At 30.4% G+C, this 17,316-nt stretch overlaps 3 protein-coding genes across 3 annotated transcripts; 1 reads left to right on the top strand and 2 right to left on the bottom strand.

Annotated features, from left to right (window-relative positions):
• Positions 1 to 2,324: 2,324 nt before the first annotated feature.
• LOC123669170 (protein bric-a-brac 2-like) lies at positions 2,325 to 3,712 on the bottom strand. The gene is made up of 2 exons (XM_045602798.1): positions 2,978 to 3,712; positions 2,325 to 2,786 (listed from the first exon to the last, which is right to left on the bottom strand). Exons 1-2 carry the CDS (start codon positions 3,669 to 3,671, stop codon positions 2,533 to 2,535), a joined length of 948 nt encoding a protein of 315 aa, XP_045458754.1. The 5' UTR covers positions 3,672 to 3,712; the 3' UTR covers positions 2,325 to 2,532.
• A 1,005-nt stretch (positions 3,713 to 4,717) lies between these two features.
• On the top strand, positions 4,718 to 9,622 carry LOC123669468 (geranylgeranyl transferase type-2 subunit alpha). Its single transcript, XM_045603073.1, has 10 exons — positions 4,718 to 4,866; positions 4,987 to 5,097; positions 5,193 to 5,308; positions 5,446 to 5,645; positions 6,006 to 6,167; positions 6,451 to 6,564; positions 6,654 to 6,883; positions 7,755 to 7,938; positions 8,817 to 9,142; positions 9,229 to 9,622. The coding sequence occupies exons 1-10, from the start codon at positions 4,864 to 4,866 to the stop codon at positions 9,379 to 9,381; spliced, it is 1,599 nt and encodes a 532-aa protein (XP_045459029.1). The 5' UTR covers positions 4,718 to 4,863; the 3' UTR covers positions 9,382 to 9,622.
• A 671-nt stretch (positions 9,623 to 10,293) lies between these two features.
• Positions 10,294 to 13,241, bottom strand: LOC123669467 (exonuclease mut-7 homolog). The gene has a single exon (XM_045603072.1). It carries the CDS (start codon positions 12,889 to 12,891, stop codon positions 10,354 to 10,356), a length of 2,538 nt encoding a protein of 845 aa, XP_045459028.1. The 5' UTR covers positions 12,892 to 13,241; the 3' UTR covers positions 10,294 to 10,353.
• Between the last annotated feature and the right edge of the window lie 4,075 nt (positions 13,242 to 17,316).

Below are 17,316 nucleotides of genomic sequence, written 5' to 3'. Positions count from 1 at the left end.
GTATGTTGTAAATATTTATTTATTTATTATTTATTTATACCTCTTGCGTCACATCCCTAGCGGTCAACTATAGACGACTTCGGCGTTCTGGACATATCATTTACGTGGAATAAAAATACATGTTTTTATTTCAATGTTTCTCCGTACGTGTAGCTCTAAAAAACTTGTTTTTTATACTCAAATGTTGCGGGGATATTCTATTTTCATAAATGTTGAATTAAAATACTAGAAATATTTGTTTAATAATTTTATTTAATATTTTTGTGGTCCGGGTTTTTTGTCACCTATAGACGTCGCTGGCGCACAGGACTCGCGAGCCCTTGTCAAGTATAGGTGACTACGGCGGTCAAAAGGTTAATATTACCCATTCGGAAGATGGTGTCGTCATCTTTGAACTGTTCCGGTATTAAACAAATAAATAATAAGAGTAATATCGTAATATCAATACAAAATCCAATATTTTCATAATCGTTAGCGTTAGAATTACAAATTTAAATGTTAACAATATGTACCAGGTTATACTAATATTTTTTATTGAGAAAAAAAAATCATCGATCGGCCTCTGCTTTACAAAGTTCAGGTCAGCCCCTGTGTAGTCCCCAATAACAACTCCAATAATTTGACTCCATTCAACGCCGGGTGGTTCGCATTGTCGACAATCCGAAGCTTATGGATAGTGTAGAACCTTTAAGTGTAAGCAGAGACGTTGCCTCTCTGTAAGTTTTCTACTAACTGTATAATGGGGAATGTTTAAAAGAACTCTTCGATTAGGAACCACTGTCAAGTTTTTACAATCGTATTCTTGGCCACAGGAATAAATATCATCCATACCGACTGGATGGCTTCTCGTTCAATTATACCGCGTACGTACAAACTGTGAATGACCTTCCTCCTGAGATTTGAGGGGATTGCGGATCCGCGGGATTGCATTCCCTAAACTGCACTAACGAGCTATTCATTGGGGGGCATTAATTACGCGAGCTATTTTTCGATCAGTTTAGACTTCTAGTTCTAGTTGTACGTTTTCTGGTCTACAATAAAGAATACTTTTTTTTTTTTTTTATTACCGAAACACCTAATGGATGGCATCCCGTGTCGCCTTTGGACCCAGCGACGAAAGTGAGGACTTATGGCGTCCATCGTCGCTAAGCCCGCCGCTGGAGACACCAGATCCTCCGACCACTAATCGAGCTGGGCTCTCTGAGCCTGAACACTGATACTACATAACTAGTCCGCACTCAGAATTTGTCCTCGAACTCGGAGGCTCAACCGGTATCTGGAGTTTCCAAAGCGGATTGCTCGCGTGAAGTGTCGTCGCCGTCCATGACACCGTACGGTACCGACGTATGGCTCTCACCGCTAAGATTCTCTCCGGTCTTCTGAACACTTTCCTTGTTCGCCAGCATCGTCCTGTCTGTTTTTAACCGACTTCAAAAAAGAGGTTATCATTTTGACTGTATTTTGTGTGTGTTATCTCCAAACTTTTAACTGGCTCGAGAAATTTCGATGAATCTTTTTTTAATCGAAAGATTGTTCCAATTTAAATTTAATTGAAATCTGACGAGTACTTATGAAGTTATTTCTAATAACGAGTATTTATTTAAGTATTTTTTCGTCTACCTACGTTGTATTAATTGGCTATGTAATTGAAGTCACTATTCTATAATTTAAATGAATTAATATTGTAATCAAACAGGTCGAAAACAAATGTACGGCCCACCAAAGGTAAGGTTAGCGTAGCCAGTCGGGCAGACGGGTCCCGGGATTTTGAGCAGTAGTTGCAAACTATGTATAATGTAATGTAAAGTGAAATGTAACTGTATAATATCTTATTTTGTTTTATATACTTATTTAGTCTTACATCTTAGATAGCAAAGAAAAATAGCGTAGTTCTAATTGTGACGGCCATGTGTATATAACATAACAACCTGCTCTTACTTGCCCCGCTGCCCATTATTTCTTTTTGTATTTTGCTTATCTAAATGTGTTCTACAATATAATTCAGATCAGACCTGAAGCGAGTCTGAAACTACCGTAAAAAGCTAGGACGAAGACTGAATGCTAAAGGTTTTTTTTTTATATTGCTTTGTACTTAGATACACAATAGGAAAAAAATTGTTTGGTTGGATTAAAGTTAACCCATATATATATATATATATAGTAAGCCCATATTATACTACTACTTTACTTGAAATCACTTAAAAAGGTTTAACTGAAGTGGGGCACAGCAGGAAATAGGAAAATATATTAATTAGTAAAATTATTTTAATCCAAATTTTACATCTTTAGAGGAAATATATAAAAGGTGAAATAAAATACAGCAATAATGTATAAACAATTATATTAACAATATTACTTAATAGACTAGTATAAAAATAGCCAAGGCTAAATCACTGAGCAATTTTTTTGTGACTTTCGATGCTAAATGTAAATAAATATAATTTAGTGTTTTATAATTTATAAACATTTTTAAAATTTGATGATAACAAATGTGCACTGTGTGCAAAACAGTAATCATTATTACCGAACACTTTATATATTATTTGAAAACTGCTTAGGTACTACAGTATCACTATTATTTTTATATCTTATTTCTTTGATTGTCAACTGTTTTCCTTGATGTATTCTCTGTAAATGACTTCTCATATCATATGATCGAGAGAATGACCGATGACATACTGGACACTGAGTTTTGCCTGCATGGGAGTCTTTATGTAATGTCAAAGATGTTGGATGCTTGAAACCTTTTGGACATAGCTGACATCTAAACTTTGCCAAGTCTGATTCTGAAAAAAAAATTAAAAATACAAATATTTAATATTTTTACTAAAATATTTTTGTTAATTAGTAAATTGTTACATACATAAATTGAATTTTTATATTTCAAACTGTAGTGTCTAACTTAGAAAATAAATAAATTGGGTTTACATTACAATTTAATACACTTCCATAGCCGAAATAGTAATGCTTTACACACCTGTATTACTTTTATCAGATAAGTCTTCTGCTGAAGTAGTCTGATTGTCAACTTGCATTTCATCGCTTGTATTTGTTATTACTTTTGTCTTGGAATTTGTACTTTCACCTTTGGATGTTTCAGGTTGAGGTTCAATTACATGGATTTCAGAGTCCTGAGAAACTACGGTGATCTCTTGTGGAATGTTTTCATCTCTATTTGCAGGCAGTGTAGCTAGATTCATGGGTTCTTCAGTAGGAAGAGGCACAGGGGGGTCGTTCAGTCTGCTTGATTTAGAACTTAGATCTAATGAACTACTCTCAGTTATCTTCAACTGGTTCTTAGACGATTCATTATCCACATTGTCAGTCAAACCTTTAACCTCTAGAAGCTCTGCAGTTATCAAAAAAGATTCCAATTGCTCTTGAAAAATATTTACTTCTCCGTGATACATAAAATTAACGATAGCATTGAGATCCTCATATTTAAAATTTCTAAATATAATCACAGGATGTTGACATGGGTTTTCTTTAAAAACTTGTTTAAAATAACTACTGCATGCAGACAGTAACATTTTGTGGGCACGAATTTTACCACCATCACAACATAAAGTCACATCGACTAAATCATTCTCGAACCTAAGGGAATTAAAAGCTTCAGTTACGTGATTAACGTAATTGTTCCAACGTAATGAAAACTGTGGTGCGTTATTCATTCTTTTACATTGAGTTTGAGGTTTATCTTTATCAAAAATTAAGACTTATTTGACATAAGTGACTTATGTCTATTAATATCATGGATTAATATAGATAATAAAATAAGAATAAGTAACGTCAATATAAGGCGCGTTCCACCTAAGGTAAAGAACAGAACGCCATCAATCACGACCGCTGAAACGTAAGCTTATTGAGTGGAACGTATATTTGGGCGCTGTCAAGCGTCTTAATTTAACATGGATTCCTGGGAATTTATCTTTGCAATTTTGCAAAATAGAATGGGAGATAACATTCATAATAAATATAAAATAGTCTATAATCTGAAATTTTGGTAAAACCACGGTTTTATAATATGGATTTAATAGAAAAGGCTGTAGCATAATATCGAGACTAAGGCTTGGTCACACTTGTTCTCCACACCATCTGGCTAGATTTAAAATTATTTCCAGTCCGTCCTGTTTTTGTGATTATGAAATGGGTGATGTGGTTATGAAATTAATCATCTTTTATTCTCTTGTCCACTTTTCAACCGCTCCCGTTTCCTGGAGTCACTGATTGAGTATAAAATTCCTTTTCCTACATCTATAAATTGTTTTTTGTCTAGAAAGTATATATATATATATATATATATATATATATATATACATTTATGATTATATATTTCTTAATAATATAGACATTTTTTATTTTATTTTTCATTATGAAATGTATTATTTTGTTTCTTCCTATCCTGTTGTGAATCCAGTCATAATTTAAATCAATTTCTCTTGTCCGTTATCTACAATTTTTGACCATTTCCCTTAATTCGTGCTCGTCACTGGCAATGTACTAACGTGCAATCCATAAAAAAACAAAACATTTTTGATTTTGACTTTGTCAGTTTTGTCACTATGATTTGATTGTAGCCACAATTGTAGCTTAAGTCAAAGAGTATTTAAGTTTATGAAGAAATTAGAAATTTATTGTATCATCGTTGTACAAAATAAATATAATAATTGCATTTAAACGGTATTTACATTATTTTAATTAAGTAGAATTTTGAAGTTTTTGTGACAATATTATAATAATAATGCTTTGATTAAAGCGAAGTAAGAGAATAAATAATTGTAAAATTATCTATATAAGTGCAATTACATATTATCTTCAATCAGTTCTTATTACACACTTGACACTGCTATTATAGAGGCTAAAATGGTAAGAAAATGTACATAGAGTTTTTAATAATGATTGTTATACTATTGACTTGTAATATTTTTTAAATATAATACGCATAGACCAAGTAATGTAATAAATAATACGTATTTTATATTTTAGCACGGCAGACTCAAAGTACGAACATCTGAAGAAGAAAAGGCAAGAAAAGAAAAGGAGAGACAAGAGAAGTTGAAACAGTTTAAATATGCAATGCAAAAGATTCTTACAAAAGTAACCTCTTTAATTTGTTATCTTATTAAATATTGAGCTATAAGGTAACCTTTGCTACATTAAAATTATTGTTTTAAATTAATACTTTTTTTTAGCGAAAGAATGGTGAGCAAGACAAAGAGCAATTGGATCTAACAGAAAAAGTTCTCTGTTCCAATCCTGATATTCATACTTTGTGGAATATAAGAAGAGAAGTATTAATATCTATCGGGTAATGTTCAAAATTTCATTTATACTGTTTTTGTATTTTATTTGTTCTTTTCATTTAAATCTTTAAATTACAAGACAAACAAATATACACATAATATTTTTAGTGGTTAATATTATCGTGGTTTTTATTGGTTACAGAAAAATGGCAGATAATGAAGAAACCATATCAAAATTATATGACTCGGAATTACATTTAACAGAATATTGCTTAAAAATTAATCCTAAATCATATTGTTCCTGGCTTCAAAGAGAATGGGTCCTTACCACAAGGACAGACCCTGATTGGAAGAAGGAACTTGAGTTATGTAACACATACCTCAAATTAGATGAGAGAAATTGTGTGTGAACTTATTAATTGAAATATTTTTATTGTAGCGTAATTATAATTTGTCTATTAAGCTGTTCTGACATATATAATTAAAAACAAGGAAAAAAAATTTGTATTTCTAATATAAAAAGTTTCAATGAAACCACTTGAGAATCATTTGATAGATTTGGCTAAATATAAATAATTTAGATATTGAAATCCTGTAAGAAAAGTAAAAAAAAATAATTGATACTTTGTATTAAAAAAATCTCCCTGAAAATCATTAGTAGTCATTTTAGTATTAGTCCACCATTTTTGCTGTTATATGTTTTATTAAAAGCAACAAATTGTAAATAAAAGTTTATCAGAATTATTTCCACCCTTATTTCAGTTCATACTTGGGATTATCGGCATTTCGTCGTTAGTAAGTGTAAACCACCTTTACAAGAGGAATTTGAATTTACTACAGAAAAACTGTACGACAACTTTTCAAACTACTCAGCTTGGCATTATAGAAGCAAAATATTATTAGAATTGTATCCTGATCTCGTAGGTAATTCAATTATGTACTATTTATTTGATAAAATTTAATAAGATTATTGTCTCAAAAAGTTTTATGCACAATAATATGATAAAAATATAGTCATGTATAATATAAATAAAAATATACATGTTTATGTTTAAAACTTAGACAAGTTCATGTAATTACTATACTATGAATAAACAAAAAAAAAAAAAAAACTATTAACTTGAGAATACTAACATTACAACTATAAATCATTTTCATATTATAATACATTTCTGTGCCAACTACATATTTCATATTATCACTACAGGAGGAAGACCAATTCAAGATAATCATCATAAGCATGAATTGAAAATGGTTCAAAGTGCAGCTTTCACTGATCCTGATGACACAAGTGCCTGGTTTTATCAAAGATGGTTATTGGGTAACTGATTTCTTTAAAACCTGCTATTACTAAAGTTACTTTTAAAATATGTAAAGAGAAATTAACTAAAATTATTTGTTATTTATCAGGTGCAGTGAAAGAGACTGTACGTGTAGTTACATTTACTGTTACACCACAAAAAACAACAGCTGCCTGGAACAAATTTGTTTCAGCAGAATACATAAGTAGCCAGCTAAAAGTATATTTTAATGATACAATAACAGAAGGTAAATGGATCTCTTGTAATGAACATGAATATGATAATTTATGGATCTTTGACCACAACAAAGAAATCAGTGATGATATTATAAATGTGAAGGTATATTAACCCATAACAAGACTATTCTTATTTTTATTATATTATAAACTTTAAGACCAATTCATAAAATAATTGTTTGCTCGCAAACGAAAAAAAAAAAAAAAACCGACTTCAATTACATCGACGAGTAATACAACGTAGATCGACGAAAAAATAGTCAAGTAACTACGCGTTATCAAAGATTAATCAAAAAGTAGTTATCAGATCTCAATAAAATTTATATGTGACCACATGACAAACATCAGCTTTTGATTAAATTAAAAATTATTAAAATCGGTACACTCAGTAGAAAGTTATTGCGGATTTTCAAGAAGTTCCCTCAATTTCTCTGGGATCCCATCATCAGATCTAGGTTTCCTTATCATGGTACTAAACTAGAGTTATCTTCTTTCCAACAAAAAAAGAATTATCAAAATCGGTACACCCAGTAAAAAGTTATTGCGGATTTTCAAGAGTTTCCCTCGATTTCTCTAGGATTCTATCATCAGATCCGGGTTTCCTTATTATGGTACTAAACTTGGGATATTTCCTTTCCAACAAAAAAAGAATTATCAAAATCGGTACATCCAGTAGAAAGTTATGCGGTATAATACAACGTAGGTCGACGAAAAAAACGTCAAGTAAAAACGCATTATTAGATATAACTCGAAAAGTAGTTGTTAGATCTGAAATAAATTTAAATGGGATCAATTGGCACACACCACCTTTCGATTAAAACAAAATTTGTCGAAATTGGTCTACCCGGTCAAAAGTTCTGATGTAACTAACATACATAAAAAAAAAATACAGTCGAATTGAGAACCTCCTCCTTTTTTGGAAGTCGGTTAAAAAGAAAAAGACCAATTCATAATTTATAACAATAAATTTTCAGGTTGAACACAAAATGTTGGATGATGAAAATGAAATAATTACGTGTGAGAAATATGAACCTTATGTATTTATAGGAAAGAATAATATATGTTTCCAAAATCAATACTCAGAAGCCGTCATGAAGGAACTAAATGAACAACTTGACTCATGTCGCCAATTGTTAGCTTTAGAACCTGATAGCAAGTGTAAGTGTTTAGTTTTACTATTAAAATTTGATTTGTTTTAAATACTGGTATGGTATTGGCTATTACTTTATATTTTACCAATGTAATTATAGTCAAAATTAAAGTATTGAGGTCTGCTTAGGTTAAACTAGCCTTTTATTACTAACATTAGAGAGTGAGTAGAGAGACCCATACTATGTGACCAGTTTTTCATTTTTTTCTCCTTGCCCCCCCCACCCTTGGTGACACTACGTAGCATTTGCTACCCCTCCCCCCTCCAGTTTTTATGTGGTCATTCAAAAGTACGTTTAAATAACTTTTGCAAATGAAAGTAATATATATATATTAATACAATAAAAGCGCCATATTTGAATATAGTTCGAAAAAGCGTAAGATTTTTCTAGAGATTATTGACTATGTAACGAAAACCTAAGACCACCCCCACCCCTGTGACCAAGAGTGGTTTTTAAAGACCCATGAATACTTCACGTAGTAAGGGAACGCCCTTATATACAAATGAAAATAAAAGTAAAAAGTCAAAATTTACAATAATAATATCTATACAAATAAAATAAAATGGAGTGTCTGTTTGTAGTATTAAAATAACGACTTTTTACTAAATGTATATGGATTTATACACGGTACATATACTAAAATAACATTTTTTACAATGTTGTCTGTGCCGGCTAATCTATAAAACGGCTGGATGGATTTTGACGGAACTTTTACAGACAGATGCAGCTGATGTAATAAGGAGAAACTTAGGATACTTTTATTTAAGAAATTTATTTATTTTATAACTTTGCAAACTGAAAAATAACTCTTTTGTTAAATTCCACGCGGACGAAGTCGCGGGCACAGCTAGTTTAGTAATAAAATTAATTAATTATAATTTACAGGGACATTGCTAACAACAACTGTTTTCTTGCATTGTATAAATGCATCTTTATATCATAAAGAGGTAGTAGAAAATCTTGAAACTCTAAAAAAGGTAGATTCATTGAGAGCTGGATATTATAATGATTTACTATCCAAATGGAATATAGAGCAACAATTACCTTGTGACTACAAGAAGAATAGTATGCATTACAAAAATGGATTTAATGAGAAGTTGACGAGCCTACCTCATTTACAGTATTACAATTTTTGTAAATCTGTTGATTTTTCAAATCAAGATCTTACATCATGTGCTTTACCGTGTTTGAAAAAGCTTCAACATTGTAAGGTAGAGTATTGTTAAAGAGTTTGTAAGATATTGATTGCTTAAATTTAGTTAAATACTTCTAAGTCAGTATTCTATATTTATTTCAGGAGTTGGACTTATCAGGCAACAAATTAACTACACTAAAGAAATTTCCTTATTTAGATCTAGAGGTATTGAACCTAGAAAACAATCCAGATTTGAATTTGGAAGAGATAGAACTATTTAAAGAAAAACATAAATCTATAAAAATCATATATTAGTTTAATTATTTATGTCGCTAATGTTTTGTATATATAGGTATATCAACAGAAATGGCAACAAATTAACTACACTAAAGAAATTTCCTTATTTTAATCTAGAGGTATTGAACCTAGAAAACAATCCAGATTTGAATTTGGAAGAGATAGAACTACTTAAAGAAAAACATAAATCTATAAAAATCATATATTAGTTTAATTATTTATGTCGCTAATGTTATGTATATATAGGTATATCAACAGAAATTTTTTTTTGTGTAGAGAATATGTTATTTAAATGGCTTCTGTAATTTTTTTTAAATGTTATTTAAGAAATTTCAGAATACTTTCAGCACAATAAAAGCAAATAAATGTCACATGAGTAATTCATATTTTATAAATTTAAATTTATATACTTATTAGTCAGTTGTGTATACATTTAAAAAAAAATACAAGTAGGTAAATTACATATTACGTTTATTATGAATAACTATTGTTCTTTAGCCAACCAAACTATTTTTTTATAAAAAAATGATATGAATTTTGAAAAGTACATTATCTGATTTAGAACAAATTTTATTTGATAACAGTTTATTTTATGTACTATTGCTATAGGGTAATTTAAGTTATAAAAGTTTCAAGTTTGTATTGAATTGAATTAAACAACAAACAACACTTGTTTCAAATTATCTAAATAACAAAGTTTTATTTTTATTATATTATAATTGTATAGATTGTAAACAATATTTATATTAAGTCAAAAACTACTTTTAATGAACATCATTTTTACCTTGTTACCTTATTCATAATCATTATCACATTATATTATAAACGACAAAAATACTATTTCTTACATATTATTTTAAGAACACCATGTGTATCTATTTTATATGCATTATTTATGTTTAAACATGTATAAACAAATAAAAAAAAATATTAATTACTAATTACTTTATTGCTTTATCTTTTATTTTGTACTCTTAAACTTTAAACACTCTAATTACTAATTTTTATTATAGATGAAATGATTTCACAAACTGACATTATCAAAGGGTCTTCATCCCAGTACAATTTACCACATTTTTCACACAGAACAGCTGGTTTGGGAGATGTCAATAACTTTTCAAAATTGCTTATGTCAATTAAAGCACCTTTGTTAGTAGTAGCACATAAATTCTTTTGTTTAGTAACAGAAGGACATAAATACAAATCATCTCCATCTGAGTCACTGAGAAAATTATCATAGTAAGGATCTTCTTCTTCATCACTTGCATATCTTCTGCAGTTTGTGCTACTTTTACATGGCATTTGATACTTTGTACAAATATCATTAACTTCATCTATAGTTAGTTTTCTTAGATCAATGTCATTACACTGTAAGCATCTGCTTAGAAGGTCACTTTGTGTGACAACAACATTATATGTTGATAAAGCTTTTAGCACTTGGTCTTTAACACTACCCTGGCTTACATCTAATATTAAATGTTGAGAAAATCTAGGAGTAGGAGAACATTTTAATTTAGCTGTTAAAATGTATCGATCTTCGAGAAGAGCTAAATTAACAGTGTCATGCCATAAATTTGTCGGTGATACAACTATAGTGTCGATGCCACAGTATCTAAAATATGCTAATAAATAGGACAAGTCATGCTCAACAACTATTTTTACTTCGTTAACTTGTTTTGATTTAAAATCCATTGTGTATGCTTGTAACCTATCAGCAACTGTAATCTTCTTTGCACTTTTTAATTTCTTTTCTAACATAACATCATTACAAACTTCATCAAAATTAATTTGCTGTTCAGCACATAACTTTTGTAGATGATAATAAATTTCTAGCAGTACAAAAGCATCAAGAGCTGCATAGTCTATTTGTGTACTCCTTAATGGCCTCAGTTCCCAGTTAGAACACTGTTCAGCCTTTTCCAAGGGTAGTCCAAAACAAGCCTGAACTAAAGAACTTAAACTGTTGCCTCCACTGTCACTATCACTTGGTAATGATAATCCAATGTTAATAAGACTTTTCCATAACAGTCCTAAATCTAATAATCCTTCACCCTTAACTTTAATATTGCTTAAACTAGTAATTGAAGACTTTATTTCTTTTAGATCTTGTTCAAGTCCAAAACCCAATTTTATAATTTCTGCATTATCTAACAAGGATTTGTTAAATCTGTACCAAAAGCTTGAATACTGTTTATTATTAAGAATTAATGTATCAATCAAATAAACACAATTGTAAGAGGCAAGCTGAATTAAAGCAACTTGTGATTGTGTTGCACCAAACGATGGTTTCCATTCACAGTCAATACTTACAACGTTACAATTTACTAAGTTAGATACTAGGTCATAGAATTTTTCACCAGTGTCAATAAACTTTATGTTTTTTTCAGAAATTGTCAGTTTATAATATTTCTGATTATAATTTGTGGTGTCATCCCAATTCTCTACGTCGACAGGTACCTCTTCTATTGATAAATTTGTTATGGCTAATGGTAGACTATTTTTAGGCACATTGAAGTATGTGGCCCACTTAAGAGCTTCTTTTGTATCATAATCTACTAACATGTCAATAAACTCATTGACACATTCAATATTATTTCTTAAAGAATCTTTTACCAGATCATCCCACACTGAGGCACTTACATTGTGTTCGACATATTTTTGATAAATTAAATATCTCAACCCTCCTCTAGTTCGATTTTTGCTAAGATTTTTACATGTTTCAATCGGAATGTTGAATTTATTACATAATCGAGCAACTAATTTACCAAGTGGTTTATGATGAATTTTTTCATACTTAACATTGCATACTTTATTTTCATCAATATATCTACATGTAAAATCTTTTAGATTAATTTTATTATCTAACAGGTTATCTAAAAATAATATAAGAGGTTTTACTTGATCAGGGCACTCTAACAAATATTCATCAATAATGGTAGACCTATCTTGTAGAATTAGAGGAAAAAGTAAATTTTCAACTGGTATTTCATCAAATAATTCCAATGTTATAACAATTTGAGAAGCTTTTTTACAGTTGTCATTTCTTAACATATCCTTAACAATGGGTACAATTGTTTTCTTAATCGTATTTATTTTGTATGTCTTTAAAAGTAAGACTAAAAATTGTGAGTTTCTTTGTTGTATTGCAATTTGAAAAGCTGGAAGTTTTAAGGTTTCTTCTGGTAAAATATCACTTGATTCAGACCACTTATGTAAACATTCTAACATATAATAGGGCAAAGTTTTTGGCTTACAATCTTTGGATTCTTCGCATCTAATAATACACACTAAAATATCTCTGTATGGATCAGATGTAAGCTGAAACAATTGTTGAAAGTGATGATCCGTTGTTGGACTTATTTTCCAAGTTTTCCATTTTAACTTTAGTTGATTAAACCACACTATTATGTTATCATTGATGCTCGTGTTCAGACCTAATACGTTTAAAGTTTCTTCTAGTGATGGAACAATTTTTATAGGCTGGTCTTTGTCAACTAGTTTATTGATATCCATTTTCACATAAATCATATAAACTTATAAATATCATCAAACATGTTTGGCAAAGTGAACTGAGGAAAATAATTCAGTTTTTTTTCTGGAATTTTAAGTTAGCAAGGCGAAATCTCAATGTGACCACTTTGTACCTCGTATTTATGTATTTATGACAAATTTGACAATGGACAAATGACATAATGACAACCGTAAAATGGGGTGAATAGAAATCGCGGGATGAATAGAAACAAAACTGGAAGTTTCATTATTTTGTCTCTAGATTATCTATAGCTTATTATTAAAGGTTTATTTCTTCTATTAATTACACGGCAATATTTTTCCTTTATGCTGACAACACACAATTTTACGTAAAGTATAATGGTTTAAAGAAAAAAGCCGAAAAAAACGGCGGGAAATTTCAAGGCGCGCGGTTGTCTTTTTTTTGTGTTCTTCATTTATTAATTGTTTTTTCTATTTTATTCATTCAGAACAGTTTTATATTGTATTTTTTTATTAATTTAGTTTGTATATATTATAATTAGTTAGCAGTCTTTGTTGGTAAGTTTTTTTTTTTTTATTATCTTAAAATGAATGATCCACCCGATCCCGGGGGAACATACAAAGTTCCCGAAGTAGGTAGTTATATCACCGTAGAATACGATGATTCTAGCATGGACACTGACCAGTCATCGAAAAAACAGTGTTTAAAACGTGGTCGCTTACATAAAATATGCAAAAATTGCAATAAAAAGAAAAGAAAAAATGTAGGTAACCAAAAAGATATTGGATGTCGCTGTATAGAGTCCGATAAATCTGATGAGGGTAAAGACATAACAAATACTTCAATGACAAAGCAGCCTATTTTACAATCTAATAATCCAGTAGTTGTTGATTCGCACAGTAAAACAAATTCTACTGTTAGTCGAAATCTTTATAATGAATTAGATGCGCCTCCCTACATTATACATATTCAGAAAATTCAATCCTCCGATAATGATGGAACTATATTGCACCCAATTACCTTTGGAAATTTTCTTTTAAAAAATAAAATCTATAATGTAGTTAATGGTAGTGTTAAAAGAATTGGTCGAAACCGTATGTCTGTCTCTTTTACAAATTACCTTGATGCCAACTCCTTTATAAACAATAGTATTATAACAGAAAATAATTATAAAGCATATGTCCCTTCATTTAACGTTTTAAGAATAAGTGTTATTAGAGGAGTTCCAACAGATTGGTCTCCTGAGGAAATAATGTCTAATATCTCAACCCCTGTTGGCTGTGGCAAAATTGTTAAAATTAGACGATTAAATTATAAAACTATTGTTAATGGGTCTCCAACGTGGAAACCAACCCAGTCGGTAGTAGTGTATTTTGATGGTCAGGTACTACCAAAAAGAATATTTATCTGTTATAACTCCCTGCCCGTGGACCTATATGTTTTTCCCACCATTCAATGTTATCATTGTTGTCGTTATGGACATACGAAGTTGCAATGTCGTTTCAAACCTAGATGTCTAAAGTGTGGTCAAGATCATGTTAGCGACTCATGTAATATTGTAGATGATTATTACTGTTGTCAATGTTCTGGCCAGCACATGGCAAACAGTAAATCTTGTCCAGAACTTAAGAGACAGAAAGAAATTAAGCTTTATATGTCCCAAAATTGCGTTTCTTATCAAGAAGCAAGTAAAATTTTCCCTACACTTCATAAATCATTTGCTGAAGTCTTGTCCAGTCCTCAAAGAAAATTATCGTTCCAAAACGTTAATACTACAACTTCATATTCGCCACAAAAATCTTACAAGAAAACAGTAATATCTAAATCTTCCCGTCCTATAAAAGTTGGAAAAGGTTATGACAAAACTGCACATGACAACATCATAAAAGAATTTTGCTTTAATCAAATAGATAGAAATTATAGTCCAATTACAAATGATACTCCCTCAACACAAGAACCAACAAAAATATCAGATATTATATCTTTATTACAAACCTTTGCCCAGACCAATAATAATATACCGTCCATCGTTGCCCCCTTAATGGAGTTACTTGTAAATTTACTTAAAATAAATAATGGCCAACAAAATCATACAATGGAACGCTAGAAGTATAGTTAATAAGAAAAGTGATCTAATTTACTTATTAAATAAATATAAACCATTCTTGTTTTCATTATGTGAAACTTGGCTTAGACCAGGTTTTACATTAAATATTAAAAATTATAATACTGTCAGAGAAGACAGATTAGATGGATATGGTGGTGTAGCTCTTCTCATTAAGAAAGACTATCCTTTTAATATAGTATCCATTCCTGTACATAGTTCAGAAATTTCTATTTTAGCTGTTACTGTAAATAAAATTTGTTTTGTTTCTGTATATATTTCACATACTTCTATTAATATATTAAATGAAGTTGGGGATATATTTTTATCTCTTCCTAAACCATTAATCATAACTGGTGACTTTAATTGTCATCACCAGTCTTGGGGCTGCTCCGTGACAACCTGTTATGGTAATAAACTTTTAGACATATTAGACAGAAACAACTTATGTGTTATTAACAATGGAAATCCCACTAGACGTACAAACCTATCCGAAGGTAATAGTGTAGTTGATCTAACTATTTGCACACCCCAATTTACATCTCAGCTGTCAAGTACTGTTTTATCATCAACATTCGGAAGTGACCACTATCCCATTGTAACCTCATTTCCTCTTGGTAAACTAATTAAAAACTGTAAAAAACTACCTCCTAGATTCAATATATCTAAAGCCAGTTCTGATACTTGGATTCAATTCAGTAATAATGTGGACTTAAAACTTAATCAGAAAATATCAGAAAATATTAGTGATTCTTGTTATGCACAAATTTTTTTGGATGCATTAACTGAGAGTGCTAATGAAGTATTTAATAAAAATCATGGGGGCTCATATATTCCAAGTCCTCCGTGGTGGGATGTCGAATGTAAAGAATTTTTAAATAAAAGAAAAAATGCCGAAAAAATATTTAACAATAATATGACCATAGAGAACCTCTTATCACTAAAGGAGATTACTAACAAAACAAAATTACTTTTTAAAAGAAAAAAAAGAGACAGTTGGCAAAAATTTTGTGCATCTCTATCTCCCAATACTCCCCCATCCGCTGTTTGGAATAACATTAGAAGATTTAGATCAGCTTATAATACCTCCTCATCTCCAACTTTTCCATCTTTTCTAATAGACGATTTTCTTGATAGAATTTCTCCCCCAACTGTTAATTTCTGTGAAGATAACTTAAACGATTATGGTGCCTTTTATAACGAATCATCTGAATTAAACTCTCCCTTTTCAATGTCAGAATTAAAGAACGTTTTAGAACATACATCAGATTCTGCACCTGGACTAGATGGAATTTATTATTCATTCATTACTCATTTAAATGACATAAGCTTGACATTTTATTTAAATTTGATAAATTCTATTTTTCAATCTGGTCACATTCCTTCAAACTGGAAATCACAAATCATAATTCCAATATTAAAACCTAATAAAGACCCCTCTTCTGCTTTGTCCTATCGTCCTATTGCCCTTTCATCTGTTCTCCTAAAAATCTGCGAACAATTAATTAAGAATCGTCTCGAATGGTACGTCGAAAGCAACGGTTTGCTCTCAGCATCTCAATTTGGTTTTCGACGAAACAGAAGCTCCATAGATAATATTAGTTTACTTACAACTGATATCAGGCTAGCATTTTCTGTTAATAATTTTGTCATTGCAGCATTTTTGGATTTATCTAATGCATATGACAATGTGGTGATCCCAATTCTCAAACAAAAACTTATACACCTACAGATCCCTAAAAAAATTATTTGTTTTATTATAAATATGCTTAATGATAGATCGATTTTTCTTATTGACGGCGATCAAAAATATTCTAGAGTTCTTTCTAAAGGTCTTCCACAAGGATCCGTTTTGAGCCCCATATTGTATAATTTATACACATATGATCTAGACTTAAATATCGATAGAAAGATTGAGGTTTTGCAATATGCTGATGATTTATTATTATATGTAAAAAGTGAAAACATTGAATTAGCATGTACAGAGTTAACGACATCTCTTCAATATTTAAAAAAATGGCTTGATGATCATGGTCTAATTTTGTCCCCATCTAAAAGTTCAGTAGTTTTATTCTCCCGTATGCGATCAACCACTCCAATTCACGTTTTTTACGATGAGACCATTATACCACAAAAACAAGATTTTAAATTTTTAGGCGTTATTTTAGACAATAAGCTTACAGGCATCTCTCATTGCAATTTTATCGCAAGTAAGTGTGAAAAAATAATTAACATCATAAGGTGTTTAGCAGGAATTTGGTGGGGTGCCCATCCTTTTTATTTGAAAATTGTGTATAATGCTCTCATACGGAGTGTCATGGAATATGGTTCATTCTTATTAGAACCGGGTCTTCTT

This window comes from Melitaea cinxia, chromosome 3, assembly GCF_905220565.1.
Source record: "Melitaea cinxia chromosome 3, ilMelCinx1.1, whole genome shotgun sequence".
NCBI lineage: Eukaryota > Metazoa > Arthropoda > Insecta > Lepidoptera > Nymphalidae > Melitaea > Melitaea cinxia.
Note: the sequence above shows the minus strand (reverse complement) of the source record. Positions and strands in the feature narration are given on the sequence as shown.

Excerpts from the sequence above, each read along its gene's own strand:
- LOC123669170 (XM_045602798.1), bottom strand. The coding sequence starts at position 3,671 with ATGAATAACGCACCACAGTTTTCATTACGTTGGAACAATTACGTTAAT. Across the intron at positions 2,787-2,977 it reads ATCTGATAAAAGTAATACAG|AATCAGACTTGGCAAAGTTT; the intron begins GTGTGTAAAGCA and ends TTTTTTTTTCAG.
- LOC123669468 (XM_045603073.1), top strand. Across the intron at positions 5,646-6,005 it reads CAAATTAGATGAGAGAAATT|TTCATACTTGGGATTATCGG; the intron begins GTGTGTGAACTT and ends CCCTTATTTCAG. Across the intron at positions 6,168-6,450 it reads ATTGTATCCTGATCTCGTAG|GAGGAAGACCAATTCAAGAT; the intron begins GTAATTCAATTA and ends TTATCACTACAG.
- LOC123669467 (XM_045603072.1), bottom strand. The coding sequence starts at position 12,891 with ATGATTTATGTGAAAATGGATATCAATAAACTAGTTGACAAAGACCAG.